General features: G+C 37.9%; 1 protein-coding gene across 5 annotated transcripts; it reads right to left on the reverse strand.

Moving 5' to 3' along the window:
• Positions 1 to 2825: 2825 nt before the first annotated feature.
• Positions 2826 to 17390, reverse strand: LOC7494075 (mediator of RNA polymerase II transcription subunit 12). Of its 5 annotated transcripts, none has more exons than XM_052450831.1 (14): positions 16928 to 17386; positions 15715 to 15873; positions 15427 to 15606; positions 14880 to 14939; positions 14540 to 14645; positions 13993 to 14061; positions 13759 to 13812; positions 13487 to 13594; positions 12387 to 12536; positions 11951 to 12298; positions 9409 to 11813; positions 5780 to 8368; positions 5045 to 5375; positions 2826 to 3768 (listed from the first exon to the last, which is right to left on the reverse strand). In XM_052450831.1, the coding sequence occupies exons 3-14, from the start codon at positions 15552 to 15554 to the stop codon at positions 3307 to 3309; spliced, it is 6810 nt and encodes a 2269-aa protein (XP_052306791.1). In that variant the 5' UTR covers positions 15555 to 15606; positions 15715 to 15873; positions 16928 to 17386; the 3' UTR covers positions 2826 to 3306. The 5 variants fall into 5 exon arrangements, with proteins under 5 accessions (XP_052306791.1, XP_052306788.1, XP_052306789.1 ...); XM_052450828.1 differs by having other exon boundaries at positions 15427 to 15617; XM_052450829.1 differs by having other exon boundaries at positions 15427 to 15617; positions 15707 to 15873.
• Between the last annotated feature and the right edge of the window lie 659 nt (positions 17391 to 18049).

An 18049-nucleotide genomic window follows, 5' to 3' on the forward strand; every position in this document is an offset into this window, starting at 1 on the left:
TGAATATTCAGAGAAAAATACTGCATTTTGTTTCCCTTGTTATCTATTTTCAAGTAAGCCGTGTGGAAAGCCAGGATCAAACACATTTATTGTTAAGTGATTCAATTGTTGGAAAAAAGTTAATGATGGGGAGTGGTGTGCTTTTTTGACTCATATGAGAAAAGATTTAAATTCAGCTCACAGATTTGCTACTAGGTGCTTGAAAATTTTGAAAAATTAGTCATGTCATATTGAGAAGGTAGTTAAAAGACAAACTATTCAAGAAATTCTAAATAATCGATTACATATTAAAGCTTCAAATAAATATTCTAAATAATTCGGCTCACAGCTTAAATATTATATTTTTTTGGACTCCCTAACGAATAATCCTAGCTGTGTCGTGCATGCAATAGTCCAACTTGTTCAAAGATAACGATACTTGGGAAGATTTGGAGGAACTGACAAATCAATTTCCTAATTCTTGCCTTGATTCTTAACGAAAAGAATCTTACACAGAGAGAGAAGTGTTACAGGACTTGGGCTTAATTGCCAGAAAAGATGATTGAATTACTAGAGAGAGGATTGAACAACTTAGAGTGGATAAAACTGGTTGTAGCAGTACACCAATAACAAAAGGCAGCAGTCAGCAGTAGAAGAGAATCACGTGTGAAAATGAGTTAGTTAGTAGTTAGAAATCCCGTTAAAAGTTAGTTAGTAGTCAGTTGTTAGTTAGAAAGAGGAGAATAGATTGTATAAATAAGACAATTGTAAAAACAAGAGAAGCAAGCAATAACACCTCAGTTTCTGTATTACACTCAAATTCTTTACTTCTATTCTTCTTCTATTTCTTCTCAAATTACAACTCCTTTGTTAAGAATATATCTCAATTTCATCTCAAGATGTATTTAATTATAGATTAATATGACAAAAGATGTTACATAATATATATTTGTGGGATCTGAAGCGGGGAAACCAATGAAACTGAAAGAAAATTTTTTTAAAAAAAGGTGCAAATCTCGAAATTCTTAAGCGAAGAACCTGTGATCGTTTGCCCTTAAACCCCATTAATATAGGTGCACTCTTAACTAATGCCACGTTAGATGCATTACTTCTAATTACGAGACGAGATATGAGTATTATTCATCGACTGGAAGATACTGCATGACAATTTTATAACCTTCACTTTCTGGAAGCTTATTTTCTCAGGACTTGGAAAAAGTTAGAAGAACATCATGGAAAGAACCGCCGTTACTGCGAGATGGGGAGCTTCACTGCCTCGATCGTCTCTGGCAATGGAGAACAGAAGTGCCCAAGATGGTCAATATCAACATGCGGGCCTTAGAAGAAGAAAGCGTGAGGGGCTACATGTACCCTTCCGGTCCGGTATCCATCAGGACTTGGGAGGTGTCAGCTGAAGCTGTTGAAGCAACAATGAAAGGCTGCGTTTATATAAATAATAAATAAAAAAGGATCGATTTCTTTTTCCTCCATTAAACCAGTCCAGGAAACACAAACAGACAGAATTAACGGAAAGAAAAGGAGTGAACACAGTTTCTTTCTTCTTTTTTTCCAATTGAGGCAAGATGTGGGTATCGTGTTGCTCAATCATGTTGGTGTCAGAAAGAAGGCTATGAAATCCTAGAACTTCATAGCAATACACAGAATAATGTTTCTATCCCTAATTCACCTTCAATAGACTCTCAACCGTTTGATGAGGATAGCTATATAAATCTTGGCTAGCATGACCAAGATAATAAGAGAATAATCTGATTGAGTAGAAATACCACATCGCATATTTAAGTTAGCCCAGTAACATTTCAGTCTGAAGGATGATTAACAGAAATCGATGAACTATAATCATCCACATCAGTTGCATATTCATTGGCACGGCGAGATGGACAGAACCAGGCAGGAAAAGAAAAGAAAATGATGGACAAATCGCACATGCACTGATCAAGTGATCTTCAAAGCAATACAATTTCGTTCTTTCATTTTTTAAGAAGCTAAAGGGCAGTAACCTTTTATGAAGAAATTGACAAGGCAGTCCCTGAGAGATCAACAATTAATATACCATCATTCACGTACATCCACAGATCGGTGGACCATGGATGTGAACAGGAAGAAAACATAAATATCCAACAAATGACACATGAAATAACAAGCACCAACAATAACACCAAAACGAAGAGACCCGTGGTTTCTGCGCTATGCCAGAGGGAATAGATACAGGCCAGCAAATAGTCTTGCTAAGCACTTCACAACAGAGAGACTCAGAACTCCAGAGGTCCCGGTACCTCTTGTCAATCCCCTCGACCAATCTCCATTTTTTGAAGTTTGGGTACCCTTAATCAATTGGTCGATAGATTAACAAAAAAACTTACATAGATACATTGGGGAAAAACAGAACATCACACCAGTTGTTTTTGCTGACAGTTCGTCACAGTAAAAAAGATAACTGATACTCAAACCAAAAAAATCATTGGTGTGACAGAACAACAAAACCAGGCAAATACATAATAATAATCAACATTTTAGATTTAATTTTAAATTCAGCTAACAATCATCCAGATCTCTGTAAAATAATAAACAATGAGGTGAATTATGAGCAAGAATCCAACACGTAATCCAGAAACCTCCTAACCTAACATGCATGATTGATTAACATCGACAGCAAATACAAATTTTAACAAAGCTCTTTGTTCCAAAAAACGATATTGCAACCTTTCTAAAACACAACAAATAAATACACTATACACATCAGAGCATGCAAATATACAATTGTAATTATTGAACACATGCCAATAAACAGGAGCACATAATGAGAGAGAGAGAGAGAGAGAGAGAGAGAGTTGCAACAATAGATTGATGCCTATGAAAATGCTACAGGTCATTCTTGAGGATATTTTACCATGATCAATTGCAAAGTAAAAACAGTTATCTCATATATACAACAATACTCTGAACTGCACCTGGATAATACAGCCCAGATTGTGGGTGATTAAAAGGTTAGTAGTTGAGCAGGACCAAGACCTGGCGGGGCAGGCTGTGTAGGAGCGTCATCACTTTCTCTATTTCCACCGGCGCTCCATCCTGCACCCCCACCCCTCCCCTCTGAAAAACCGCCCCTACAAACAGCTCCCTTTTCCATCAAAGGCAAGAGCATGGTAGAATCTTGATGCCAATTCTGTGTGACAAGTGAGAGCATTAAATTACTTGTTGAGGGGGATTTGAGCACTCCAGAACAAAATCAAGAATGAAGTTCATGTCAGCTGTCAGGTGGGGGGTGGTTTGAGCTCTCCAAGAACAAAATCAAGAATGAAGTCAAGGTCAGCTGTCATCATCCACAGCACCAATGTAGGTGAGGTCAGTCCGCCTCACCCTAACAGCCCCTTTAAGCCAGCTGGAAGCACGAAGATTAGCATGGTCACTGCTGCCAATCACAGAAGTGTTGCTTGAAGATAAGCTAGACCCAGTGCCATCTTCCAACAATGTCCATGGATCAATCTCCATATCATTATCAAGTTGCAGTGGCAGCGGAAGTGGCAGTGGCTTGGATTTTGTTGATATGTTATTTGCAGAGCGTGCCAAAGGAGCTGGATTTTTCTGAGAGTTATTTCCATTTAAAACCCCTGAAATTGCAATGCTGGGTTGAAGTGAAGCAGCAGCAGCTGTGGGGACAGGTGGTGGCTGGCAAGAGACAAAGCATCGAACAGAAGGTAGAAGAATTGGCATTGCAGCTTGGATACGCAGTCGAGTCGAGCCGGGCAGCTTCATTCGATCTAAATCATTCTGCATTCACAGCAATGATAGGGGTGTTGGGTTATACCCTCATAGACAAACTAAAATAACCATTTAGTTCTTTTCTCTTCTTTTATTTGATTTTAAGCATCCAACATCAAAACATGGATGTACTGATGAGAAACAGTGAGCCTTTATTTTTATTTTTTTTAAGAAGTAATAATAGAAACAGTGATCAAATTTAAGTATTTTGCAAAGATGAGAGAAGAGATCAACCAAATGGTGGAGCTGAAGTGAAGGGAGATCTAGCAATAAGAACCTCTGAGTTTATCCCAAAACAAATAAATGGAGATTATGGATCAACGTAAACTGCCCCACCTTATTTGGGACAGACACGGTTCAGTTTAGTTGTAGGTAGAGAGAGCAGAATGAAAAAGAAAATTGGATGAGCAGAACAGAAAATAAAATTGGATGAAGATTCCAGAGAAAGGAATGAAAAGAGTTTTTTGCGCCCTTTCTAACATTTTTAAAACCAGCCCCAACAAATGATGGATATCCTTTATGTGTAAATTAAGATTCATTAACAAAAACAAAGATATTACATCAATACTTTTGTGGGATACTCAATTCAAGGGCATCTCAACCTCCAATAAGTGTTGAAACAACTACCTTTACTGTCATACAATTTGATTGTGCATTGTGTAATCACTTGAAATGACTAAGAAAAAGCACATCATAGGATCTTGTCAGTGGCATAGAAAGTAAGTTTTGGTTTTTCATCCATTGGTTTTGGCAGGCAAATAAAAAGAATTCATGTTGGTCAACTAGATTGTTCCTTTAAACCCTACATAAAACTTGATAAGCATGTAAAATTTCACAGGTTAACTGGAAACCGGACCTTGTGCTCTAGCAGTAGTTCTCCCCCTACTGTACAGATAGGTCAAGAGCTTGAGAGGTGGAGAAACAGGCTTTTTAAACTGAGATGGCATAAATTGAAATTGTGGTGTTCTACTTGGGTTATAGACCACCATTCAGCCTGAATGTATTTCACTGGTATCAAGATACTGATTTAGATTCCCTATACAAGTCAGATTCAACAGGTCATCTTTTATATGACCGAGGATATAAATGTCACCTAGATATCCAAACAAATACAAAAAGTTTATCCAATCTCACATGGGGGTTGAGACACACAAAATAAGTACCCACATTTAAGAGTAGCTATATTCATATGTGAAAGTCATATTTGACACCAACACAGCAGTCAATTGATCATATTTGACACCACCATCGCAGTCAATTGAAACACGGGTATCAGATAACAAACCTGCAAACTCTCCACCAAGTCACGATCAAATCCAGCACAATCCTTGGAGGATTCATTGACTGACTTGGAGCTGGAGGCAGGTCTTGGCTTCAGCCAGCTTGGCCGGGAGCTGCTTAACAACCCATGCAGGACCAACAGTAACCGGTCAAAGAGACTTTCGCCAGATAAATCTGCAGAAGCAGCTTCCAACGGCGACTCTAGTTCCCCCTTAGATTGGAAGCTTTGCAAAGGATAGAAAGATAGCTCTGCATCTTCATGCACAACCCTACTACCAAGAAGACGAAGTATGACAGAGGCAAGCACGTGTCTCATGTTCCGCCCAGATGGCTCACTGACAAGTCCAGAAAATGGAAATGATACAATTAAGTGTCTGCTGCAGCAGTTTAATAAGACAATTAAATGTCTGCCTGCGCAGTCTACTACACTAGCATAAAATTCTATGCATAATCATTACTGAAGCCAATTTGTCTTCATTCAAGGAATTATTTCATTACGCATGTGTCTGGGATTTAGCATGTGAGAAAAAGGTGAAAGGAATGATACACCACATGGTAAAATGATTCTCATGGATACCAATATAGGAAACAAAATATCTAGAAACACTGATGTGAGAACAGAGTGAAAGAACAATTGATAAAGAAAAAAAAATAGTTGAGGATCAACACATAATAATTTGTATTAAGTAATGTGCAAGCTACGAAATATTAAATGAACAGGAAATATTTGTATGCTTACCCATTTGTGCATATGGTAGGAAGCAACCTTAGCAATAACTGCAACCGCAGTAACATAGAAGCTCGTAGGGCAGCAGGGGAGGGGAGGGTAGAATCTGCAGCTGCTGCAGTTCGTCTCGCCAATCCAGGACTGCCGCCTCTTATTCCTTTGCGGTTGTTACTTTTATTTGCTGGACCTTCCAGTCCAGAAGATGCTGTTCCTGTTTGCTTACTTGTACCACGAGTGACCGAGTTTATTTGCTGCTCAATATTATTCAACTGCTTGATCAAATCAGTTGCGAATGTATTGCGAGAGTCATCAGAACCTTGATCTATGCAGGGAAGAACTAGTTCAACAAGAGCCCTTTCAGTCACATTCTGCTGGAAGAGACTAGAACCTTCGGACTCGAATACTGGAAAGGACCCTTTTCCAGACCTTTTTGTCTCAGTGCCCTCTTCAACAACCTCCCCTTCTTCAAGAGAGGGAACCTCAAACTTCTTCTTATCCCCTCTGTTCATCACAGGATCAAAACCAGAATTGGACCAGCCCCAAGGTTTCCAAAAGTGAGCTTTAGTTGAAAGACCTTTACTCTCGGCGATATTAATAAGCCTTTGTCTAATGGTTTTTCGTCCAAAAAGAACGTCATGGCCTCCTAAGAACCATTTAGCCTGCAATAACATTGAGTTCTCTAGAGACGTCCCAAGAAGATGAACCAGCTCTGAGAAAAGTGGAGCAGCATCAGGTCTGACCAATAACCTTGTAAGAATGATTTCAATGAAATTATTTTCATTTTCAGAAGCAGCTTCTTTTTCAGGGCCAGGAGAGGAAGAACGGATTGCATCTGCTAGGGAAATGTCATGAGTCTCAAGTTTTTCAATGAGGGCTTGTTCATTCAAAAGCAACCTGAGTTCAACCCACTGCCAATGGAATTTTGCAGGCTGCAGTGCATCCAATACATTCACAAGCTTATCTAGAAGCTTGATTTCATTCTCTGCATGTTGAACCTTAGATCCACCATGTCCAGAAGCCCTATTTCCATCGTCTTGCACGAATACCGAGTGTGGCAATTTACAATCAACAATAGCATTTAAAAAAAGCCTTCCTCGGAGCGGAACAAAGGCCTTGGTTTTGAAACGCATGTCCAAACCATTTAACTCTAGCATGGAAGCAAACTCAGCATCACTAGAATCTGCAGCTATAAGATCATAAAAGCCTTGACTGTCTCTTAAACACACATCCCTAAAAGGCAGGTGCTTTATGGCATCACCGATGGCCATTGTCAAAGAGCGATACAATTGATGGATGTCTTCACGAGTTGCACTGAATGGTCTCCAAATAACAAAGGCAAAGATAGAGTAGGCAGGTGGAAAAACCAAGCTAAGAGGGAGCAATCGCTGCATCCTTGAAAGAGCAACTAAAGATGGTTCACCCAAGAGCTCTACAATCAGACCATCAGATACAGTTCTGCAGTTCCCAACAAGTAACCTAAACCAATGCACATAAACTTCGATTGAGTTGTCCATCTTAAAAACAGTAAACGAACGAGCATTACCATTAGAATTGGATTTTGCATTCCTTATACACTGAATTACATCCAACCCTTCCTTTAACCGGAAGACAGTCACCATTCTCTCCAGAGTAGTCACACCATGGATAATAGCTCCAACAACAAGTCCAGAAATAGCAGCAGCACTTTTTGTTCTTCCAGCAGCTTTTGCAGAGTTGTTCAAGATCTCATTAGCAATATTCCCGCTGGAATCATGGGATTCAGGGGACAGCTGAAACGGGCTTCGAGAAGCCTTTCCAGGAGCAAATGCTGTAGCAAGAGCAGAGGAGGCTTCTGTTGCAAGAGCTACCTCAAAAACCCGGCTTTGACGCTCTCCAAGAGCTTCCTTGAGTAGACATAGGCAATTTATGTGGATGCGCAAAATGCGCCTAGCAAAATTTAGCAAACCCGTCCCAGCTGAAGCATTTGAATAATTACTGCCTGGAGAAAAATCAGGCATTTTTGCTATAGTTGGTCCAACATTATTGACTATGGCAGAAACAGCAGAAGACACCAAGGATGGGTCACCTTCTTGAGCAGCACCGCCAGTCTGCCTCATGCAGTCCATAAGTCCCATGATTATTTGTTGAGCTATCTGATATGTGTCATCAGATTTTTCCATACCAGGAACTTTTGCTGTACCAGCACCAAAGAGTTTTCTCTCTTTGCCAAAGTAGTGAAAAGCATCGTCAATATTCCTTTGGACAACATCTCTCATGCTCATACCCACTCTTGATAATCGACTGCCACTAATTTTCTGACGAAAAAAATCATCAAAATCTTCAACTCCTGCTGGAACACCAAGTGGAAATCCAAAATCTGCATCCAGTGATCTTCCGATTTCAAGTTCAGAAAGAAGCCTCTTGTCGCATGATGCCTTGAAACTCTTCTCCCATTCTAAAACACTTGGCACATCGCTGTATTTCCTCAAAAGATGTCTGGAATAAATTAAGGCTGCTGAACCTGAAATTCTTCCATTGGATGCCAGCAGTGCTGCAACACGGTGCATTGTGGTTGACAAGACTTCAGGAATAAGATCTGTTGCAATAATTATGTTCTCATACCTGAAAATTTTCATTGTGATGAGCAATTACAAATTTAATTTTTTTTAGGAAGAAAAAATTATAGTAAAGAGGGAACAGAATAATACACAAATGGAGAATAAGACATCCTACCAGATAGCAAAAAAGAAACAACAAAACAAAAATTGCTTCATAAAAAGTCTGCAAGAACCATCACTCTGCAAGAACCATCACTTTACAAGCCAGACCATGGATAAAAACTAATAAAGTAGGGAACATGCATATGCAAACAGTGCTCTTTACAAGAATATGCAGATGGTTCAACACACATGTGCTGGATGCATGTATAATACTACCTAAAAGCAGAGTGAAGAAGAAAATATATAAACATAACTTCTTTGGTATTGATTCCAGAGAGACTTTCCCAGAAAAAAAAATGAGGAAATAAAGAATTGGAGAGCTCAGAAATTCTTTGTTCCAGAAAAACAGTTCGGCCATAGCTTTTTTTTAAACAGTACAAAATATGAATAGCTACAAGCTTGAATTTCAACTGCAGAGATGAGATGGGAACAAAATGGAAGGACCCTAAAATAAAACTCTAGTGAAAATAGCAAAAGAAGAAGAAGAAGAAGTTTACTGCATTCAAGCAAAACCAATAGACAACATATACAAATTATTAAAAACATCTTTTAAGCATGCAAAAATAGCTAAACAGTAAATAAATGGTAATTTATTTCGGAGCCCTGAGGTTTATGCAGTTAAAACTTTATTTCTCGTACATTGTAAAACCAACATTGTAGTTTTCTGTAAACCATTTCAAGAAAGAAATAGATGAGTATGAAGAATATTTAGCCACAAAAGAATCTAAAGAACTAAAAAAGAAATTACTCTAACAAAAACAGGATCCCACAAATAAAGACTAACACGTCAACAAAAAGCAGTTAAAGCAGATAATCTGTGATGTATTTTATCTAGATTAATAAGCAAGAAGCACATTAATAAGCAAGAAGCACTTCATGGATATTAGAAAGAGCATAATACAAACTGGAACTTTGTAACCACATAACTTTTGCATGTCTAACCTTCGGAGAGAAGATAACAAAAATGCCTCTCCCACTTCACATGCATGGTTTTCCACATTCCTTGGCAGCATCATACTATTTCTCCCACTATGGATTGTAGAATTAGGGTTGCTAAGGACCTTCGGCAACAACCAGAGCAGTAACTTTGCTGCTGGAACTAAATCACAGCAAATATCCAGCAAATACAATATAGCAGACAGCTCGTCCTCACCAAGCTTCCATCTAACAGAGCTCCTATCATCTACATTGACAAGAGATCTAGAAAATTGGCTGGCCTTGACAGCACTCTTTTCAGTCTCCTCAACAAGCTGCCTAACAACAGCTATCAACCAAACTGTAATTGTCCTCTTCTCAACAGGACGCAGTTGTTTTAAGGATTTACCAATTGAAACAATATCTCCACCATACATTGTTCCCATCCCATCCATTGACCTGAGATTATCTCCTTCTATTCCAGTTCTGTGGTGAGGGCAGCTTATCTTATTATCACAAAAATGACTTGTAGAAGCTCCCTGGCTACCCTCAATCCTGGCTGCTGCTAAATGAGCCAGGCTTTGAGTTTTACGCACAACCTTTTGCCTACCCTTGGAGACCTGTTTGGATGACTTTGGTGGTGGATCAACCTTAGAGGAATCTAAGGGTTTAGCCCCCTTCCGTACCCACCAGGTATCTTCATCATCTGATATAGGAGAATGTCCTTGAAGGTATGAGTTCCTTTCCTCACTTAACTTTTGTCTCTTTGCCTTTCTACAGTCTTCGCAACCAGGTGTTTCTACTACATCCATTTTGCTGCCTATTGACTCAGCAGGCCTCTTAACACTCCCTTGAGATTCATCCAGTCCCGTGTCCGAAGATGTGGAGCATATTGGGAGTTGCAACAGTGCCGATATGGATGCCTTCAGTTCCTCGATGTCCATTTCATTCTTCACTTTTGCAGAAGGGCGGGACTGGGTATTTTTCCACTGCTCAAAGGAGGATGGGGAGGCACCATCCTTTCCAGCAATAGGTGGATGATGCTTGGGCTTCTTCACTGATAAATTTGATTTAACTGAGTTTTGATATCGTTCACAAAAAAGTCCATGAAGGAGAAGGCGACGCTCATTTGAATAAATACGCATTGCCTCTGAAAGTTCTGACCCTTCAGCAATCCTTGCGTCTTCCAAAACATCATGGACAAAGCGCCCAGGTAGTTGTTTCAAGACTCGATAGTGTCTCTTTCGTCTGTCAAGGTCAGCTGGTGGACCAGCTGCATCCATTATTCCACTAATTATCAACTGCCTCACATACACTTGGGGGGAAAAAATTCCAGAATGTATAAGTTCCACAATGAGTAGCTGAAGACGTTTCAAACCCTCTACATTGCACACTTCGTGTTGATCAATCCAGCACACTGTGATATCATGTAAAGGACCTGGACTTTCAAATATATTTGACATATTAGTACCTTGTCCACTCACAGTTTTTGAGTTGCTTTTAATTTCATATCCATTTCCCACAGGAATCCTGCCAAAATAATTAGACTGATTGAGACCTTTTACAAGGCTATTCACTCCAGGGGATTTCTCATTCTTCCGTCGAAATGGACTTTGCAGATCTCGTATCTTTGACTTCAAAAGCCGACTTGCAATATAAACCTGAGAAAAATCTTTTCTGCCAGTAAATTTCAGTTCATGAGGTGGGGCACTCCGAAAATCCCTATAATCACATGTTGCCCACTCACAAAGCAAAAATACAGAGCAAATGAGTGACAAGCTCACGCCCCTCAGCCACTTCAAAGAAGATCTCAGGCATGGACTGACTTCTTTTATCCAGCTTTCATGAACAGATCCCTCGCAAAAATTTTCAAAAAGGTACCCATAAGCCTCTCTAATGTCCCCTAGTGAAAGAGCTTTATCTAAAGCTTGTAAGGCTTTAGCCACGCTATGAACTGGATAGCCAGAGCTAACAGCCTTGGCAAGGTTATCTGCACGCTTCTGAATGGATGAAACAACCCGATCAAAGGACAAAGATTGATATTGAGCATCAAGCCCTTTACTTCTGAAAACACAAGCAACTTCAGCTGAATTATCTTTTGTCTTTCTTGCATCCTCAGAAGCCTTTGACAGAAATGTCCCATCGTTTACTGCATAAGACACTACACTTGGTGGTAAAGGGAAACAATCCAGAGCGACAAATGTATCCGGCACAGCTAATATTAGATACCGAAGCATCTCAATTAAAGCAGAGGTTGTGTAGGCCCTTCGAGAATTATCTACCAGATCCGAACCTCCTGGAGAAGGTTCATGAATGAAACGAACCGCAACCCCCACTAGAGTGCGCACAAATGATTGAGAAAGAATAACAGTTTCTAAAACACCATATAAGATTGGCAGCAGCAACTGCAAAATCTCAAGCAAGTCCTTTTCCTGCAGGAGCACATAAAGCCCACCAAAAGCCATGAAACCCAATTAAGTACTCGTGATCTTAACATGTAAAGCATAAAGTTCATCTTGTACCTTGGAAGAAGTACAATAAAAAAAAATTGGTTAATCTAAAAATATACCTGTAGTTGACTAAGAACCCAGTCAATGATTACTGAAGGAAGAAGCAGCCCTTCTGCATGGTGCCAGTGCAAGAGCCGGGCCACATACCACAACTTTAAATGCAGGGAAGGCTCTTCACTATCAAGGATGGCTGATGATGGATCACTTCTGTGCTGTACTGAACCAGTATAAAGCATTTGTTGTGATCTATCTTTGCTGTGTGGAGCAGAATGAGGATTGTTTCTGGATAAATATTCATCCAGGAGAGACTGCAAGTAATCAACAACATCTTTTGTCCAGAGCTCTGTGCGGGACAACTGACTTTTGTCAGGTGTGCCAGAAGAAATACTAGTAGAACTCGGTTTTACCTACAAAATATAACCATAATCTGCTTTTGAAAATAGTGAAATAAGCAAGTGTATCTGTATGCCAGTGCTAGTAATCAAGCAGCTCTACCTGATTAAGATAAGTTACTTTAATAAACCAAGTGGCACGAAATAATGGCACATTGTTCCTGATAAGAACTTCCAAAAGTGATTTCTTCCTATATCCATGTGGCACATGATCGGCCAAAGAACGCAATCTTTTGTGGGGCTGTGATAAACCCTGGTATAAAGAACAAAGTAAAAAAAATGTTACAAGAAAGACTAAGAAAACAGGACCGTTATCAGCTAAAATTTCAAGCTTGTGTTAAAATGCAACACAACAGGCAATTTCCAAGGTCACATGCAGACACATTTGCTAAAATGATGTTCTTCCCAGTTTCTTTCAGCAAAAGCTGCCTACAGGGCTCCAAAATTTGTAATTGTATTTTACTTGATACTTACAATGCTTCTCATGAATATAACTACATAATACATATCAATTAGAGACAATTGAGTGCTACTAAAAATTTGTATTTGTATCAACCAAAAAGATATAAAAAGAAATAGAAGGCACTCCAGTTCATGTGTAGGCATTTTTACTTGTGCACATGTAAAATTTCCCTCAGCAACATTGACAAATTCTTTTCAATAACTAAGCAATTGCACATCTAGCCTACACAAGGTTAATTATTGACTTAACATCCCACATCCAATTACTATAGCTTATTCCAATTATAAGTGTTAAGAAAGATGACAAGCCATCACAACCATCAAGAACTGCTATACATAATAAAGCATGTTAGAGATTGGTGATATATGAAAATTTAAAACAATATTTCAAACCCGTTCCTCTCTCGACTCATGATGCACTATCTTCCATGTTTAAAAAAAAAATTGTCCCACTTTACGCATAACTTGAGAGAAAGGCCAAGCACGTAGTTATTTGTACTCTCCAAGATAAAGGGTAGCAAGTTTTGTTTTTCAAAATTTGAACTCAGGATCAACCCCCCCCAAAACAATTAAATGTGTATCACAACCAAATAAGTTTAAGAATGACATTGCATCGCATTTCCTCGAGGCACCCACATGGTTTTTTTAGGAAGCTAACTCAGCCATAGTAGGTCCATTGACAAGTGCCTTTTCCAATCAGGTATGCACACTTTCTTTTAGAGAAACTTGGAAACCATATACCTCAATCCATTTCTTCTTGAAGTCTTCGCCACAAGATCTTTGTTCAGGATATACACCAGGCTTAGTTAATAATGACCCAGAAAGAGGCACGCCATATACTTGACCAGCCTGTAATAATGAGCATAGATGTTAAGACTAGATGATGAGATTGTAAAGAAAAAAACACATCTTCAGCTACTGGTGGGATGAACATATAGGGAGCAAGATAGAGCATTCAAAGCAGAAAAAGCTTTCATAAGTATGACACATAATTAGAAAGGGGAAAGGCATACCTTGCGCTTTTGTGCACGAGACTCATTAATGGCCCTCAGACATTTTCTGATAGCCTGAAAGAGCAAAATTCAACTATCAGTAATTGTTAATCATCTCTTCGCATGAGAGTATCCAAAGCTTTTTATGGGCAAACAAAAATGAAACATAGTAGCTTCCTATAAAATTACAAAAAAAAAAAAAAAAAAAAACAAGTAAATGAAAGGCATTATAGCTTCCAAATTGAAGTGAATAACCTCTTTGCATTTTTTGACAACAGGACTGGTAAAACTTTGAGCCTGAGTGTGTAAGATTTCTCTGGCTTCCTGAGAACTCAGAAAATAAAAAATTGATAAATTATAGATATCAAGGCTTGTAAGTATTTGCATGAAAACATTAAGATCTAATTTTGATGAGCACATATTAACAACGCGATTCTCACAGTTCCAATCATTTATGCGAGGAAATATAAAGGGATCTGTGAAATATGATTTCCTCTTGCAGGTTTGAGATTAAAAAATGTAAGCAGGGATAAAATCATAAGTGGAAAAAAGCAATAAAGTTCTTTGTTTCTTGGGGCAATGTTCAAAATGTCAGTTTTTATAACAAGTAAAAAAAATCAAAACTTTCTTTTTCTTTTTGAGAAAACATCAAGATTCGTATGCTAATTGAATTAAGCACAAGAATCATGCATATGTGCGCACTTTTCGATAAAAGGTCAAATGGCAAGGACAATAAAATGTAGCATGTTGTCCACATTTATACATGTTGTCTGTGGCAAAGTATTAATGAATGAAAAATAACCTCAAGTCCTTCAACTGCATCCTTATATCCAGCCTCAACATATTCGTTAGTGACAGTCTCCTCAGGGCAATTTGGAGTTTGAGGATGAAAGTCAGGGGGGCCAAGTCTACGATTTAAAAGGAGATGATTATATGATGGATAAGAACCATAACCAATCAATAAAGATCAACTAGGAAAAAAAGTTTAAACAACAAGCATCCAAACTCATAATGAAAGTATTTAAATTCTTAACTGACATCATTCCAAACAAATGAAGAAATAGCTAACTGAATAAAAATTGGTGCCAACAAATATTATTTTACTTCTTTTTCACTGTAAGTGGTGCTAATAATGAAATTACCGGGAATTCAAAGGTTCTTTATCACACTTCAACTTGTATGGAATCAGAGGAGGTGGCCGCCTACACAATACAAAACGTCACTTTTGAGTAAACAGCAAATTTGCCCTTCAAAATAATAAAAATGAATTGTGTCTATTTGTAAAGAAAAAAGAACAAGCATCCTACTAGCAGAAGGAATGAGGAGCATGGGAGAAAAATCTAAATGTCTAACAGTTAATATGCAGCTGAACTAAAATGAGAGAACTAGGCATTGACTGATGTAATAACGAAACGAGTTGAGTACCTAGCCCCATTCTTAGTGAGGCTAGCACAAAGCGCACACATGCACAGATGCGTTGCGAACTAAAAAGTGATTTCAATATGGAAATTCAAACGTATGGGTGTGTACAAAGGTATAGGCAACGCTTAAAAACTTATCACAGACCAAAGGCATGTGTGCATTGTATTGTACATGTAACTAGAAAATGTGACTGTGTTCAGAGTCGAGAGCCACAAAATTATTATCAACAGTTCATGGAGGGCAAAAAGATATTGAAAACCAATTTACCTAGGGTTTATAGAGAAGTTGGACGCCAATGAAGATGAATCAGTCCGCGTGCTATCTCTAGAAGATGTGCCTCCAATGGAGCTATTGTTAACTGCACTAGTGCAGCCGGCAGTATGATACCTTTGCATTTCTCCAAACTAACATCCACATACTGCTCCCAACATTGAACAACTACAAGCTCTGTAACTAAACTGCATAGAGAAAAACATATTTAAAACATATAGAAAGCCAAAAGAACACTGAAGCTACAGATTCAAAGAAATGCAAAGACAAACTCAGCTGTGTGACCTCAAGCATGAAATCTACAAGTTAATTGGTAAAAATCCATCAACATCCATATAATTTGAATTGAAAAGGCTATTTTTCCCGAGCATCAAACTGTAAGATGATGATCACAACTTCCCGTGGCTATGAAGCCAACTATTTTTCATAGCAGACACAACAGACCTGTTGAAAAAAATGGAAAAGGAAAACATGAAGAAGAAGAAGAAGAAGAAGCGAAGAATCTATACTATAGGGTTTAAATGAATCCAGTAACATGATAATGTACAGAAAAATGATGCCATGAAAATCAACATGTCCTAGAAATATAATTTAAAATAAAAAAAATGATTGCTTTCATCACATGCTAGGTTATCTTGAGATCAACACAAACTTGAGACAGAACTTCAAATGGTGTTTTGGAGGGAAAATAAAGATTGGGAACTCTAAATTGCTGATAATCAAGCATCAGGTAACTAAACCAAAGTAATCCTTGTTTTCGCCAATAACCAAGTAAACTGAAAATTTCAAAACCTAAGTCAGCATTTTGGAGTTGCAACTTGCAAGCATCTCTTTTTTCCAAGTAACTAGTTTGAACCAGTCCAAGGCCCCTTCTTCCCAACCACATCCAATGGTCCCAGAACAAGTATTTCTAGGGTTTCTAATATCAAATATTAAGAACAAAAGGTTGGACATGAACATCAAAGTAATATACTTTCAACTTAAAATACAAAAGACCCAAGCATGTGTTACTTCCTCTGATTCAGAATCATAATCAAATAACCAAACTTGCAAACTTAGTGGTATAACTCCAACACAACTGATTACTTTGATCTACAAAACCTAAGCTTCAAAACTATCATCGACAACTCAAAATTCAATCTTTCCCTCTAAACCCAGCAACCTCAAGCTACTAAAACCCCAAACAAACACAAAATGAATCCAAAACCCAATACCACATCCACGAATCTAATCCAAATTACCATAAAAACAATACCTTTAATCAATCTAAATCAATAATTGCACCCGGAATCACATAATCCTCGAGTAAACAAACCCTAATTTCGAACACAAATCAAAAACTAGGGTTTACACCTAACTCTGATTCCTTAAGCTCGGACACGATAAGCAAGCTATTGAGGAAGCTAGGTTTTTTATGGGAAATTCGTAAATTGAAGGAAGAGGAAAGATATTGCGATTAAGAGAGAGAAAGGAAGAGACTACGTGAAAAAAATCTTACCTTGAAAGAAAATAAAGATTCGAAGAGAGAGAAAGAAGAATAGCTGCTTTTATATGTATATAAATATATATATATCAGAGTAGAGTAGAGAGAGAAAGTGAGAGGAGAGGAGAGGGTTTGACTCTTATAGCTATTTCTTGATTGTCTTGATGATGCTGATGACGAAGACGATGTCGTTGCTTGTCTCCTGTGTAACAAATTAGAAGAGTAGAAACAGAAACGATCTACTCGTTCATACGAGAATTAATATTAAAAAATTATTTTTCTCTTCCTTTTTTAAGATGGTTTTACTGGTTTAGCCTTGGGACTTTTAGTGTTTATGGGGAGGAATCTCGGAGGGGTGGAATGGAATGGGAGGTTAAAAGAGGAATGCCAGGGAGCAGTGTCGCTGGTGTTTCAGGCTTTTTCAGGCGGTGAAAAATGTGATAGATTCCTTTTTGCTCCGAGGAAGATGAGAATTGTTTTGGTTGAAGAAGATGTTTACCATTGGAACTTCATTAGTATTTTGAGAGCCTTTTATTGTTAAAAATAATATTTTATATTTTTAATATTAGTATATTAAAATAATTTAAAAACATAAAAAAAATTAATTTTAAATAAAAAACATGATATTTGGTATTGAATTTAACCATACTTTTATTGTTTTAACTTTGAATTACTTTTTATTTTTTGTGTTTTTGTATAGTTTATTTTGATGTATTAATATTAAAAAATAAATTTTAAAAATAAAAATAATATTATTTTAAAGCAGGAACTAGTTTAATCATCCACGCTTTGTGGAAAATAAAAAAGCAGGAAAATGAGAAAGCAGGAAGCTTGTAGATTTTCACATTTGTCTTGAGGAAAACGGCATCGAGTGATTTACTTACTATTTTTGTCGTCTATTTGTGTTTTTTTTGTACCGCCGCGTATTATTAGGTTAGAACAACACGCTCTGTGTAATATTATTCCTCATTATTGCATCATGTATTTCACATGAACATGATCCAGCAACCCTCTAATCTTTCCACAAATAATTAAACTAGCACTAAACTAGTTTAATCACCCACGCTTTGTGGTTAATTATTAGAATTCAAAGTTAATTCGATTCGTTTAAGAAAATTAAGAAAGAGAGGGTATAAA

Source organism: Populus trichocarpa, chromosome 2 (genome assembly GCF_000002775.5).
Source record: "Populus trichocarpa isolate Nisqually-1 chromosome 2, P.trichocarpa_v4.1, whole genome shotgun sequence".
Taxonomy (NCBI): Eukaryota; Viridiplantae; Streptophyta; class Magnoliopsida; order Malpighiales; family Salicaceae; genus Populus; species Populus trichocarpa.